Below are 15,847 nucleotides of genomic sequence, written 5' to 3' on the forward strand. Positions count from 1 at the left end.
CATCATTCTTCTTCCCTCAGGGTTCCCACCTAATGTCTTTCGCCTGCGCAAGCAGTTGCTGCAATAAGTATTCTTTAGGTCTGTTTTTGGTGACAGATTGAGAGCTACCCAGGGGCCTCCTCAAACCCATGTTAATTGAGGCATGAACTTGGGTGACATTTTAGTTCCATTGTCCGTGCAGAAAGGATCTGCTGAGCAGAAAGAAGGTGGCAAGGGGAGTATTTGACCTATTCAAAAGAGAAAATAAACAGAAGAATTCCCACTTCCGTAGAGGTCCAGTCATCACCCTCATTGCAAAGGACCTTCATCATTTAGAGCAAGAAGCCGGGTGATTCTTGGGTGCACTGCCCCCCTGGGCGCCGGCACTTGTATTCCAGTCCCAGCATCCTGGGGACATCGTGGTCTCTGATAAAAAATGAGCTAACATAGAGACCGAGTCACACGTTCACAGCTCTTTAATTCACAGTAAACAAAGATCAAGAATATCCCCCAACATCTAGACTCAAGAAACTGCTGCCTGCATGGAGCTCTTGAGTTCTTGTTGAAAGAACTCCGAGGAAGAGACCTGTAAATATAGAAATGTGCCCTTTAGGAGCTCCAGCTGTGATCAAAGAATCTCGGGAGGAGAAAGGAGGCTGCCCTGCCACTGAGTCTGGTTCTCTGCCTCCAGAAAACGAAGACTTGGAAGCCCCTGGTAGCAGGCTTAAGGGTGTAGTGATAATAGTCACATAATCGTAGCTGCTCACACCGTGTGCCAGACTCTATGCTAAGTACCCATATTATTATACCCATTTTAATGATGGGGAAACTGAGGCCCTGGATGACTTGCCCAAAGACATATACAGCTTGAAAGATGCAGAATGAGGATTTTAACCTACGTGTTCTGGCTCTTTTCGGTGCTACTATAAGGGAACTGACCTGACACCTCCACTGCAGAGAAGGGGGTGTGGTTCGCAAGGGTCGTGAAGCAGAGAACAGATGGGATGTTCCAAATACTAACAAGGGTTTTTGTTACTGAGGCTTCGAGTTCCCCCGACTAGCAGTGTGATCCTAGGATGATGCAGAAGAAAGAGCTTGAGTTTTAGAGTCATCGGATCTGGGTTCAAATCTTACAACTATGTGAGTTTGTACATATCACTTGCCCTCTCCAAGCTCAGTTTCCTCACCTGTAAAATGGGAATCGTAACACCTGCTTTGCAGAGTTACGAGGATTAGAGTTGAGAGGATTAGAGGTAGTGACAAAATGCAGTGCGCTGTATATAGCGTGTGCTCAGGAGTTTTTATTGACATTATTGTTGCTGTTAACCCACTGCAGTGAGAACAGTGCTAGACCCAAATTAAGGTCAATAATTACACTAGATCATAGGCTCCTCAAGGGAGCGGTCTGTGTTTTAATTGTTTCTGTAGCCCTAGACCAGAGGTCAGCAAACTACAGCCCCTGGGCTAAATCCAGCCCACTACATGTTTTTGTAAATAACGTGCTTTTGGAGCACAGCCGCATGCCCATTCATTTACCTGTTTGTGGCTGCTTTCACACTATGACAGCAGAGTTGAGTAGTTGCAACGCTGGAAATATTTATTGTCTGGCCTTTTGCTGAAAAGGTTTATTGATCTCTGCCCCAGACCATAGTTTTAGACCTGGTAGATAATAAAGGCTCAGTATTTTATTTCTCTAACCCTTGATGCTGTATCTGAATCCTGGCTCTGCCATTACCTTGCTGTGTGACCTTAGATAAGTAAGTCCCTTTCTTCTCTGGGACTCAGCCTCCTTGAAAATTTGGTTTACATAAATGGTTCTCAGACACTGCAGCATAATCACCTGGTAGGCTTTTTTTGGATACGGATTCCTAAATCTCATCTTCAGAGATGTTGATTCAGTAGGTCGGTGGGAAGGACTCCTCAATCTCCACAGGTGACTCTGCAGCCAGGTCGGGTGTCCTTCACATTATCCTCAAACCCTAGTGAGCAAATGAATCACCTTCATAGCCTGTTAAGAATACAGATTTCTAAGCCCCACTCCTGAAGATTCCGATCAATAAATCCAGGGTGTTCCTTGTGAGTCTGTAAGTCAGCTACAATGCCCAGGAGGCAATAGGGAATGGTAGAGACTGTGGTGAGCCAAAAACCCCATGCCCGTCTAAAGGGACAGGTGCTGTTCAGCTTTAACTACTTGTCACCCTGTAGGAACATGGGGCCAGATCATTTCTGTTCAAAGGGAAACCAAAAGTTGCTTCTGTAAACTCTTCTACCTTTTAAATGTTGCCAGCTAATTCAATTTTAAAACATTCTTCTGGACAACTAAAATATATCCATAAGCGGTATTAGACCTCCAGCTAAATGATTTCTGAGATGCATCCCAGCTATAAACATCTAGGATATAATTTATTTCACAAATATTTAAATGCTGCTTACTACATGTCCATCATTGCTTTAAATGCTTTACAAATGTTAACTCATTCAATCCTAACACCCTTTTTACAGATGAGGAAACTGAGAACAGAGAGGGCAGTACGTGTGAGAGCTGGGATGTGGATCCAGGCAGGCTGGCTGCAGAGCCCGGATCCTAAATACCCACCTACCGTCATCCCCACTTGCTGACATTGTTCTTTTTATTTTGTGAGCGCAGCAGACAGCCCGGCCCACCTTCTTTGCCCGCAAGTTCGAAGCCGTGGTGAATCAGGAAATCATTGGACAGTTGGACTATTACCTGTATGGGAACTACCCCGCGGGCACCCCGGGCCTCCGCTCCTACTGGGAGAATGTCTACGATGAGCCTGACGGCATCCACAGCCTGAGCGACGTGACGCTGACCTTGTATCATTCCTTCTCCCGCCTGGGCCTCCGCCGGGCAGAGCTGTTGCTGCACGACGCCGGGGAGAACAGCTGCAGGTGAGCCAGGGAGCAGGGGCACCAGGGACGAGGGACCGTCCTCCTCTGTAGGGGCTGCAGCTCCACCCAAGCTTCTCCCTAAAATCATCCACACAGACATCGCAGCGTTCAGAGCATTTCCTGTCTCAGCCTTCGTCACCCTTTTACCTTCTCAGGATAGCAGATCTAATATTTACCTAATGATTTCCTTTCTGTGGACTCATTCTTTGTGCTAAATATATGTATTTTAGAAGGAGGCTTTATGTCACCGTATTAGATAGTTATGTTTGTTTTACCTGGAAAGTAATCATGAAAATACAGAACTTTTTTTTTTTTTTTTTTTTACTTTTTATTATGGAAAATGTCAAATATAGAGCAAATAGAGAGAAAAGTGTAACCCCATCCTCTCATCACCAGCTCTAGCAATTACCAGCTCCCGGCCAATGCGGTTTCATCTGTGCCTTCACTCACCTTCCCCTCATCCCAGATCAGTTTGATTGAAGCAAATCCCATAAATATTTTATCTCTGAAAATTGACTCCTTTTTAAAATGTAACCATACTATCATTACACCTAAAAACATAACCAGAAACATCATGAAAAGGCAGAACTATTATTTTAAATGTTCATGTACCCTTTAGAATCATCTCACCTACCACTAGTGGGTACCAGTTGACACTTCAGGAAAGAATGTTCTAGAATATATGAATAGAAGATGGAAGGTGGGAAAACGATTCAGCATAACCCCATCTCTCCCCTGCCTTTCCCTAAGCCATCCAACCCTTCTCATTTTGTGTACCTTCCCTTCCGTTCTCTAGCAATGTACATTGCAGATATTTCCATAATGACAACAAGGATTTGGTGTCCTGCTTCTTTTGCTCTTTGCTCGGCATTATAATACTAGCCCCTCCTCTCCTTGCTGCTCTGCAGCTTCCGGAAGGATAATGACCCTTTTTAATGCCACTAGTATTCCACTGAGTAGGAATTCCAGAGTTTGCTTAATTCAGCCCTTTCCTTTTGCTATTGGCAGTAATGGACCATTGTAAATCATGTTCTGATGAATATCTTTTTGCAGAAAGCCTCTTTTTTCCCCCCTTCTCTTTTCTGATTATTTCCTGAGGATGGGTTCCCAGAAGTGCCTCTAGTCACTCTCCTTCTCCTTCTTGTTCTGCCTCCCACCTCCCTCTTTCAACAACAAAGAAAACAAATTTATTAATATCAGTCTTTCTCCACTGAGCCTTCTATGTGTCCCTGCCTGCCCTGCTCTTCCCTCTTCTCAAGAACAGAAGAAAGAGAGGAAAGGAACCATTTTGTTCCCTAAAATTCTGAAAACATGGGGCCCCATGCATGCATGCCAGCTGAATTTCCACAGGGCTGCAACAGTTTTTCCCTCAGCCTTCCCTCTCCTCTCCCTGCAGGTTCTGATTTAGTTTAAAGGGAGACCAGGATGGGTTAAGAACCCAGGACCTGCCATTTGAACTCCACTCTACTTACTAGCTTGGACAAGTCATGAACCTCTCTGAGCCTCAGTTTTCTCATCTGTAAAATGGGAGTAATCATAAGCCTTACAGCATATGGTGTTGTGAGATTTAAAGGGGATAATCCTCCAAAACTACCTTATGAGTTATGTATTATTATTATCCCCATTTTAACAGAATTTTACATATGAAGTGCTTAGTACATGTTTATGCTATTGTTGGTATCTTAGTTGCCAATATTCTTAAACTGCCAAGAGCAGCCAATAGGGAGCCGGCTGTGTGAGCTACATGCTCCATCACTGGTTAGGTGAACTGTTCATCGCTTCCTCTGTGCTGTTCTTTGCTGACCGTCCCCACGGTCCCCACTCATTCTATCTTTTCCCGGTCTTCCAGGGTCATCTCAGGTGCCACATCCTCTGTGAAACTTGCTAAGAGCTCCCCTGATAGCCCACCCCTGCCTCTCCTGAGCCCAAAGTAGCCTCCAACACTCCCACTGCACTTAGCAGCAGTGTCTTGGATCAAGGTCGTTGGTGAATGTCTTTTCCCCCTGCTAGTGCGGGGTTAGAATCCCTGGCCGAGGAACCACAGTATGTGTCCCCAGTAGATGGGACAGTGCCCAATGCTTGGGAGGCAAATGCCGTTTAAGAGTAGTTTTAATCCCAGGCTTCATAGCATTTATAAGGTAAATAATCTTATAGGAAATTTCAGAAGGTTCCTCCAATTGATTTATAGTTGTTGAAATTTTCATCTGGTATTTTGGGATTAAGCAAGCCATCAAGTTGCCTCAGGCCTGGAATCCTTTGGCTTCTACCACATTTTTTATTATAATGGAACCATTGTGCCTCGCTGTGGGCAAAGCCAATATATATTTATGAATATGAGCCTGCAGATAAATCAGGACAAAGGACCCTTGTCCCAAAAGGCAAAAAAGAGTATAAATTTCTACCCCTGGGCTATCTGAGGAAACAGTCTCATTTTTTGCTGGGCATTTCATGCAAATTGTGTCTTTCTAGTCTATAGTATAACCTTTCATAAAAATAATGTTTATTGATTTTTTTCTCATTAGGTAATAACACTTGTTCATTGCAGAAAATCTCAAAATGGCAGTTTGAAAGTTTTCTTGTGAGCCCCATCCAGAGATAAGGATGTCAGTATTTTATTACATGTCCTCAAATTCAAATGCCATCAGGGCCAGGCAGGAAGCATGTATCCTCAGCGCAGGATGGGCTGACCTGTAAACCAGGGACCCCCGGGGTCCCGGTGCTGAACTCCAGCATATCCTCGCCCTCCAGCACATCCAGCACATTCCTTGTGGGAATGTTCCCTTGGAGTTGCCAATCACATCTCCTGAATTTTCAAGACAAATCAGAAATCCACATTTTTGTGTGAGCCTCCTACATTTTTAAATACCCACTTATGTAAATGATAAGAAGTAAAAACACCTTTGGGCCAAGTGAATGCACCTGAGGCATCGTTTAGGTTCTATTGTATTGCATCTGGCATCTTGTTACAACTCTCTTCTTAGTCTTAATTACTTAATTACCATATAGAGTCTAGAGGAGTTACCAGTGGGCTTCGTGTTCAGTCCTGAGTTACAGGTTCCCTAGATGTACCTTAGAAGCAAAGGGTTCAATAGAAAATCCTTCTAGAATCTTCACTCAAACAGTAAGTCTTGATTGAGCACCTACCACGTGGCAGGCTGTGTTAGGCACTGACTGGGTGGTCAGCCATGACCCAGACAGACCAGGCCCCGAGCTCAAGGCCCACCCAGTCTAGTGTGAAAGCAGAAACAAGAACAAAAGATCTATAGAGAATAAAGAATGAAGATAAACTCAAGTAACAGCAGTGAGCTGGTGACTTGAGTTCAGTGGTCAAGGAAGGTCTCTCTGAGATGGTAACATTTAAGCAAAATAAGACAGAGACAACCATACAATCATAAGAGGAAAAGAGCATCTCCAGCAGAGAGAATGATGTCCTATGCAAAGGCCCTGAGGTGAAAATGAGCTTAGCATGTTCAAGAATCCAAAATAAGGTCCATGTGGCTAGTAGGTGGTAGGTTGGGACAGAGGGAAACAATGAGGCTAGAGAAAGAGGTAGGAGTTTTAGACGAGGTAAGGAGTTTGGGTTTTACCCAAGCATAAGCAAAACCCCTTGCAGTATTTAAGGAAGGGACGATGCATATTGCTACTATGAGAATCAGATATAGCAGACAAAAGTAGGAGGAGGACGAGTAAGGATGCTTTTGCAAAGGTCCAGCAAGGCATGATGTTGGCTTGGACCAAGGTGCTGGCGGTGCATAGGACAATGGAGGATGGATTCAGGTGGAGAAAACAGGATTTCTTGGAAGAAGATAAGGGAAAGCAAGCAACCCAAGATTAACTTCTAGATTTCTGGGGCACTTGACCATTGCTTGTTTGCCTGACCCCTTAGCAGCGCCCCATACAACTGACCACCGCCTTCTGGAAACACTTTCTTCTTTTAACTCCCATGACAAGAATCTCTCCTGCTTTTCTTCCACCTTCACTAGTCAAACACTGACGACCTTACAGAACCAACACTGACAACCTATTATTTACCTATTGCAATAATGTCGTGTAACAAGCCCCAGATCAGTGCCTTGAAACGATAAGCATTTACAGAGCCTTCAAGTTTGCAGGTGAGCTGGGCAGTTTTCCTGGGCTCAGCTGGCATCTCTCCTGCATCTGCAGCCAGCTGCAGGTCTTGGCTGGGAGTGGTTGGCAGATCTAGGATGGCTTCGGCTGGGATACCTGGGGAGGCTCAGCTCTGCTCTCAGTGCCTCCTCCCTCCACAGGCTAGTCTAGGCATGCTCTCAGGGTGATCACAGAAGAGCAAGAGAGGGAGTGGAAATGTGCAAGGCTCCCTGGGGCCCTGGCTCAGAACTGGCATGATACCCCTTCCTCTTCTGGCCAAAGCAGATTTGAGATGGGGGAATAGGCTCGCCTCATCAGTACAAGGAAACCTACAGAGTCACATGGGAAAGAGACAGGAGAGGTGACAAATTGCAGACATTAACGCAGGCAACCCCAGGACACTTTCACAGTGCCACCTATGCTGTCCGCAATTGTCACTAGCCACAAGGAGACATTGAAGTCTAAATTAACTAAAATTTAAAATGCAGTTCCTCAGTTTCACCAGCCACATTTCAAGTGCTCAGTTGTCAGAAGTGTCTGAGGCTACTGAACTGAACTGCACAGATGCGGAACGTTCCAGCATGGCAGTGGGTTCTGCAGCACGGTCCGGACGGAGGGTTTTCTGCTTCCAAAGTCCAGACCAAAGTGGACTTGCGTGGGCCGGGAATGCCCAGCAAGCAGTCTGAAGACAGTGCAGGTTTTTTTCTCAAAGCCCCGAAGGCATCTGATGACAAGGCAGTGACTTCAGGAGATGCGTGCGTAACACAGGAAGGCAGCTTCCCTAACTGTTATAATCAGACATAAAGACTTAAACTCCGGAGCAGGACCTGAGGAAAGGAAGGCTGAGAGGGGCAGTGATTTGTGGAATGCTGTCATTAAGGAACCACAAGCACCCTCTAAGTACCATGCACCTTACACACTGCAGAAGCCGACAGCTTTTCGTTTTACAAATAGGAAGGACAACAGACATCAAGAGCCTCTTGGAGATTAGAGAGGAAGAAAGATGTTCCCCAAAACATTTTTGCTCAAGGATGGTTAATGCAGCATTGTTTAGAATGGCAAAATATTAGAAACCAGTTGAACACCCAATGATGGGGAACCTTCTCTATAATAATACCATATTTGGTATTATATTTCCATATCATGGTATTACATACAATGGAATAATGTATACACACACACAAAAAATCATGTTTTCAGAGACTATTCAAAGACATGATAATGCTCAGGAAATACTATGAAGCAAAAGTAGGATATAGCCAGTATGTATATTATGGTCCCAGCTATGTAGGATTTATGCAAATATGTGTGTAGAAAATAAGGCTGAAAAGAAACATGTCATGATGACATTGTTTGCACACCATTGTCACTTCTCAGTACCTAGCACTGGAGGGTCAGTGAGTGTGAATTGACGTCATCTATGGAAAGAAGCATCCAAAGTCATCATTTTTATTTTCTTGGTTGTACTTTCATACAGTCAGCATGTTTTACATTTATGAGCAGCAAAAAGTTATTGTTAACAGTTGTTGAGATCATAGAAACGCAGGGAGCAGCTTTCGGGAATACAGTGAGCTTTGTATAAAAAGGGGATTATTTTAGGGACAGGATCAGCGTGATGGGTGGGGAACCCCATTGTGATCCAACACACGTCCAGCCCTCACCCATGAGCTTGCCTGAGCCTGTGCGTATTTTTCAGGTACTATCCAATGGGCCACCCAGCCTCTGTCCACCTCTACTTCCTTGCTGACCGTTTCCAGGGCTTTCTGATCAAGCATCATGCTACCAATCTGGCCGTGAGCAAACTCGAGACCCTTGAGACATGGGTGATGCCAAAGAAAGTCTTCAAGATCGCCAGCCCACCCAGCGACTTTGGGAGGCTTCAGTTTTCTGAGGTAAGAGGCCAGAAACTATCACACGGCATCCCCTCTGGCAGTCCACTTGCTGGGTTCTGTTTCTCCTCTGACACTTGTAGTTGGAGCTGGAGGAGAAGAGGACTTGAAGAGGCCCAAAGATAAGCTGGCCCTGTGCCTGGAGAAGGTTCAGGGTGGTCAATATCAGTGCACCAACCAACCTGGAGCTTTGGTATATTTTTATAGTAGAACTTCTATTCCTTTTCATTTTTCACGCTAACCAGTGATTCCTCCTAAACCTATGTTAGTAATAAACCAATAACAAATCAGTTTCCTACTGAAGTTGTGGCATTAGTCCCATCTTACAGATTGGAGAACTGAGGCCTATAGAGAGTCGGTGATTTTTCTGGATCGTAGCTAGGAAGCGGAAGAGCTCAACATTGAATCCAGGTCTCTTAGGCCACAAATCCATGCTTAATTGTGCTTTTGTTTCCCCAGGCCCTAACACAGGGTTTAACTCAAAGTAAGCACCAGATGAGTCACTGAATGGATGAGTGAATGGATGCATGCAGGCATAGAGGGATGGACAGAGGTGTCAGCAGATGGACAGGTGGTCTGATGCGTGGATCCATGGAATACAGTTTCCACCTCCCCGGGACTGCCTTGGCTTTTAGTTATTTTTCTGCCTGGGAGATGGATTCACCTAACACCGCCCTCGTAACATCAGCCCGTCCTACCCGCTCATTCTTCTTGCGTCTTTGTCAAACATGCCAAGTTCGTTCCTGCCTCGGGCTTGACTCAATGGTGATCCTCCTTCCTAGAACACTGCCCCCCAGGTTTTCACCTTTTTTGTTGTTGTTGTTCATTCTGATCTAAATCCAAATAGTGCACCTTCAGAGAAGCCCTTCGTGCCCACCCACTTACGCCACATTTCTACACCCAACACATCCCTATTTTGTGTTTTTTCTTAGCATTTACCATCTCAAATGATCTTGTTGAGTTCTCTGATCACTTGGTGAGTGTCTGCAAGAGAGCAGAGGCTGCAGCACTGGCTCACTGCTCTTCCCTCAGCACATACAAGAGTACACAGCCTTCGCAGATGCTGAATAAGATTTCTGAATGAGTGAGTGTGTGTGCGCTTGGGTAGTGATGCTGGTGGGAAGGGGAGACGTGATCAAGCTTGATGAGTGTTGCCCACACAAAATTCCAGCACCTGGTTTCTAACTTCCCCGCGTCAGCAAGAAGCTAAAGAGGTGATTCATTCCCGGCGTTGAACGTTCCCAATGCGTTTGGCTGCTGGGTTAGGGATGAAGAATCCTGTTGTAGAATATGGAGAATCTTGAAGTCAGGAGTGGGGTGGGAGGAAGTGTCTGAGTTGCTTACATTTTCCTCGCTGGTCCTTTTCCAGGCCCTCTGGCCCCGCCTGGCCGACCTGTGCCCGACTGGATGGGCACTGAACAGGCATGGGTGGAAGTTTCTTGTTCGGCCACCATTTCCAGTTAAGGCTCCAAATGGATTGGCTGGATCCCGAGCTGCCATGGGAGCCCACTCCATAAATTACTGGTGTCAGGGGGCAATCAGACACTGTCCCAGTTGGATTCTGTGCTGGGGGCCAAGAGGCCAATTGAAGACATTAATGTCCCATTAGGGAGATGGATGCCTGGTGGCTGGGCTCTCCCTGTTTATCAGCCTGCCAGTGGGTAACTGGGCACTTCTGGCAGTGACGGATGTTGGCCACTCCGTGGCTAGTGATTTGTGAGGGTTTCCGCTACAGCTCTGGTGCCCTTGGTGTGGGAACCACCCAGACCTCTGGCAGAGTAACAGCGTGTGATGCAGGAAACCCTGAAACTTGTGTCTTGATTTTTTTCCCCTTAGTTCTAAGGCAAACAGTGTAAAATTGGACGAGAAGGGGGGAACCAAACTGCAGGGCCAACTTTGTGGGCTATTGAGAACCTCCGTCGTGTCGGCACCGTCCCAGGGTTTTGCATAGGGCCTGGCTCATGGCAGGCGGCCAGTGTCATTGAATAGCTCCAATTTTTCCATCCCTGGGAGTCCCATGGTAGTGGCTTAGAGGAAAGATGCTCATTCCTTCAGCAGGCAGCCCCCAAGTGCCTACAACACATGAGGTGTGGGAGGGGCAGTAGTGTACAGACAGATCAGACCCTTGTTGTTGTTGAATTGCCGTCTAGTGTGGCACTCGGCCAATGAGTGAGCAAATCAATGAACAAAAACGCTCCAGTTAAAGGCAAGTATTATAAAGAAAATAAAACTTCATTCATGTGATTCCTGAGGACTTGAGAGGCTGGTAGGGACAGCTTTCTGTTACCAAAACCACACTTGGGTCTGCTCACCCAAGCACAGGAAAGCCAATCTACTGACACCGGGTTGTGGTGAAGGAAAGCACAGTGTTTATTCTAGGGCGCCAAGCAAGGAGTCCAGGCAGCTAATGCTCAAACAGAAATTCCCTGATGGTTTTTCGGGAAAGGTTTTTAAAGACAGGATGAGGGAGGGCGGTTGTTGGGTGCAACATCAGCTCATGGACATTCTTCTGATTGGTTGGTGGTGAGGTAATCAGGAGTCAACAATCATAAACCTTCTGGTTGCAACCCATCTGGGGTCTAGTGCTTGTGGGCAGCATACAGTTAACTTCTTCCACCTGGTGGGGATTTCAGTATCTGAAAAACAGCTCAAGGATATGGCTCAGGATATTATCTATAGCCCTTGAGGAGGAACTAAAAAGTCCTTGACTTTGTTTAATGACTACACTATTATTTTGTCTCACTTGACTGTTTTCCTTTCTTCTGAATTTTCTCACTTCTCTAACTTAAATTTATTCTTTGGAACTCAAGGAAAGCCCTAGGAGGCTAAAGTTTTTATTCCAGACAAGAGGCAGGTGGAGGACCTAGGAGGATCTCTCTGGACAAGGCCCCATAGAGTCCTGCAGGGTTACATTTGATGGAACGATTCATTTGGGAAGGCTTTCTAATGAGATAACTTTAGGGTTGAAACCTGTAAAAGAGTCAATGGTGGGAAGACCTAGAACATTCTTGGATCTTCCAAGAGAAGAGCATGCACAAAGGTCCTGAGGCTCCAGGAAGGAGCTTGGCATATTCAAGGAGCAGCAAGGCAGTGTGGCCAATGAGCAGGAGGAAGGTCTCAGGGGGGCCAGAGGACAGATCATGAGGGGTCTCGCAGGCCCTGGAAAGAAGTTTGAATTGCATCTTAGGTGCAGTGGGAAGGAAGCCTTGGTGACTTTGAAGCTGGGGACCAGTATATTGAGCCTTGAACTTCAACACGTACTTAAATTTGAGTAATTGACCACTTGGCAGTGAATGGCAATGGACTTCCACAGTGAGGCCTGGTGAGAAGATCTTGAGGGCCACAGATGATGTGACAGCAATGGGGCTCCCTCTCGGGCAGCCCCACCTCCCTCATGTTTGGAGGTGGCAGCTGACTTCCTCCTCCTCTGCTAGATATAGGACAAATTCAAGTTTCCCACTGTCAGCTGCTCCACGACTCTTCCACCTGGGTTATCTTGGTTTTAGAACTCAGACTTAGGAGACTTGTTCACCGCCGTTTCTCTGGGGTATCCAAAGATGATGTTCTGGACTGTGCCCCCACTCCCCTAACGGGTCGCACATCCCTTCCTTAAGTAGGACCCCAAAGTGGCTTTGTGATCATTGATCCATTTGTCCATGTGCTTGGCTCCTAATCATTCATGACATATGTAGATGATGGATGGATTGATAGAGAGATACTGAGCTCCCACTGCGTGCTCAGCACCGCTTTTAGGCACTAGTGATATAGTTGTGTACAAGCCAGATGTAGTCCCTGCCCTCATGCCGTTGATGATTTGGGTTTTTTTTTTATTTTATTGAAGGATATTTGATTTACAATGTTGGGTTAATTTCTTCTGTACAGCAAAGTGACTCAGTTACACACACACACACATATATGTATATATTCTTCTTCACATGACAGTTTTGAGCTATGGAGAGAGACATGTAAATTAGAAGTTGTGATACTGCCACAAAACAGATGATAGATGATAGATAGATAGATAGATAAGTTAAAAAGGGCAAATGCTTACACAAACACATCAGGGGTGCCTGTAAGCAAAGAAGGCTTCCAGGTACAGGTGACACCTGGGCTGAGAGCTAGATGATGAACTGGCCAGGAGGAGGGTGGGGAAGGAAGGAAGACTGAGCCCGAGAGAGGGCCGGGCGTGGACGGAAGATCAGGGGAGAGAGAGCCCTTCTGGCAGAGGCGCCCGAGAGTGTTCCAGGGTGGCCTGGAGCAGGGGGAAGTAGAGGGGAGGGAGAGGGATGGAGATGAAGCTGGAGTCGGATCATAAAGGACCAGACCTCGCAAGACAGGACAGGAGGAAAGACTGGACTCACGAACAGTGGGAAGGAGCTGGAAAGGATCGTATGGATGGAGGTCGCAGGATCAGGTTTCTCTAGAACAATCTCTGACTTAGAGGCCTAGCTTGCATCCTGCCACTCATTCATTTATTCTTCAATAGACAGTGTTGTTTTCATTCCTCCGTGTTTCAGCTGCTGTGCTAGGCCCCAGGGGTCCTCAGTAGGAGCCAGTACCTGGAGAGGGTGGCAGGGTGGCAGAACAGGCCAAGATCTCCCAAGGCTGGGAGGGACGGCTGCCTCTGTCCCAGCATGACGCCCTCTGCTGCCCCTTAGGACAGCTCCTCAAGGCCAATCTTGGCCTAAAGATGGAAACCTGAAGCAGGTTGTGGGCCTGTGAACATGCACGTATTACAACCACCCTGGTAGGTGGTAGGCGCCCAGCACATACGTTTTGGGTGGATGAATGAATGAATGAATGAGTGGGTGAGTGAGTGAGTGAATGGGAGGCAATATATAGAAGAGCGAATAAGAACCCAGACTCTGGGGTCAGACTTCCTGAGTCGCCCTCACCGATCAGAGCTAGTCACCCAACTGCTCTGAACCTCAGTTTCCTCATGTGTGAAGTGAGGATCATGTCAAGGGTCCCCCCCACCCTCGGTGGAGTTGGGAATGTTAGCCAAATCGATGCACCAAGCTCTCGGTACGTATTGGCCGTGGAGCCCTGTGTCCTAGGTATAGTAACTCGTGGCCCGAACAGCGAGAAAGTAAACCAGCTCATGTTTGCACTGCACATGTGAAGTCTACTCAGGGTGTAGACATGTGTAGCCACACCTGCACCCCAACCTGCACACACACACATCAGAGCCGCTGCTCACGGAAGGACCACGGCAGCAGCGTCCTTGCAGTGCGCTCATCACCTGCTACCATGCACCCACATGCTGTGTCTTCAGAACATTATATTAAACCTCCTGGGGGAGAGAAGAGCCCCTCATTTCATCTGACTTGAAATAGTATCAAAGCTCAGTATCAGAGATCTATGTGGTTAATTCATTTTTTGCCAAGTCATTCACGCATTCGTTTGACAGGGGATTGATGGAGCATTGATCGTGTACCAAACACAGTGCTGGGCGCCAGGAAGGGGGACCAGCAGGGGACCAGCCACAGGGATTTGAGCAGTGAGGGGACATTTCACAAGGTCTTTCTGGTTACTGGGTGGAGAATAAATTGCAGGCAGCAAAAGGGGAAGGATGGGAGCCAAGAGCAGATTTCTGGGGGGTCAAAGCCATACACACACCCCGCTGGCTGGCAGGAAGGATGGATATTGTACAACCATCTCCCACGCCTAGAGCCCAGCTCAGAATGCTTTAGGGAAGCCAAAGCTGTCTCTTCCTTGGAAAGCTATCTGAACTCCTGCAAATGATAGGCGATACTAAGGGACCCTCATGTTTCCTAGCTTATAATAGGGCAGCTCCAAATCCTGAGCTCCACTCTTGTTTGGACTGATTGTACTAAAAAGAGGCACATTATCTGGAAAGCCAGTGACCAAAGTGGAAATCAACTGCACCTGTTGAGTGGCAGGGTATATGTTTCCATGGAATGGCCTGCAGACCAGGTATTTATTCATTCCATGTACACACCACACAGTAGGCACAGGAGGCCCAAAGGTTTAGTGAAATGGACCACAGGCCTTGTAATCCTTCAGACTAGGTCCAAATCCCAGGTCTTCTGCTTACTGCCTGTCCAACATTAAGTTACTGAGCAAGTAACTTAATTGGAGCCTCAGTTTCCTCATCTGTTATATGGGTATACGAAGCCCAATAAGCAGTTTCCTAGGCCTTCCTAAGAGGCCCAGCGATTTCAGAACTCTCTCTCCTGTTTCAGGTCGGCACTGACTGGGATGCCAAGGAACGGCTCTTTCGCAACTTTGGGGGTCTCCTGGGGCCCATGGACGAGCCAGTAGGCATGCAGAAATGGGGGAAGGGCCCCAACGTGACTGTGACTGTCGTCTGGGTGGATCCCGTCAACATCATCGCAGCCACCTATGACATCCTGATTGAGTCCACTGCCGAATTCACCCACTACAAGCCCCCTTTGAACTTGCCCCTGAGGCCTGGGGTCTGGACAGTGAAAATTCTCCACCACTGGGTGCCAGTCGCAGAAACCAAATTCCTCGTCGCACCTCTGACCTTCTCAAACAGGCAGCCCATCAAACTGGGTGAGTACTTCCAGTATTTCTGTGGGGTAAATATTCCATTGCCAGAGGCCTCCTGGGTCCTTCACCTGGGCGGGCAGCGTTGCTCAGACATGGGGCATGTGGGGCACCTTCGAGAACAGTGCTCTCTTTTCTCAGGATTTTTTCCTGCTCATTTGTCTTACAGAACCTTCTAATTTTCTGCCTGTCTCTGCACACTGAGGTGATGTTATCTGTCTCTGTATTAGACACCTATTTATTAGATGCTCTCTCACTGGACTTCTAGAAGGTCCTGATCATATTTAAGACAGGTGGGAAATAAACCCAAGCTGATATTGAGTTTCAGCAAATCTTGTTCAATGTTTTTTAAAAAATAACTAAAATAAGAATTTCTGTTCATCAAAAGCATGATATACTAGGTGAGGAGACATATCACATACTAATAT

The 15,847-nt window shown here is 46.7% G+C and overlaps 1 protein-coding gene across 1 annotated transcript in view; it reads left to right on the forward strand.

Moving 5' to 3' along the window:
- Positions 1-15,451, forward strand: part of LOC131749741 (xylosyltransferase 1-like) — a gene marked incomplete at its 3' end in the record, with an annotated part of 33,037 nt that extends 17,586 nt beyond the window's left edge. Inside the window, exons 4-6 of the mRNA XM_067024366.1 lie at positions 2,627-2,889; positions 8,693-8,888; positions 15,092-15,451. Of these exons, the coding sequence (XP_066880467.1) occupies positions 2,627-2,889; positions 8,693-8,888; positions 15,092-15,451 (819 nt within the window). The remainder of the gene's footprint in view (positions 1-2,626; positions 2,890-8,692; positions 8,889-15,091) is intronic.
- Between the last annotated feature and the right edge of the window lie 396 nt (positions 15,452-15,847).

The sequence above is a fragment of the Kogia breviceps genome, unplaced genomic scaffold (assembly GCF_026419965.1).
Source record: "Kogia breviceps isolate mKogBre1 unplaced genomic scaffold, mKogBre1 haplotype 1 scaffold_383, whole genome shotgun sequence".
Taxonomy (NCBI): Eukaryota; Metazoa; Chordata; class Mammalia; order Artiodactyla; family Physeteridae; genus Kogia; species Kogia breviceps.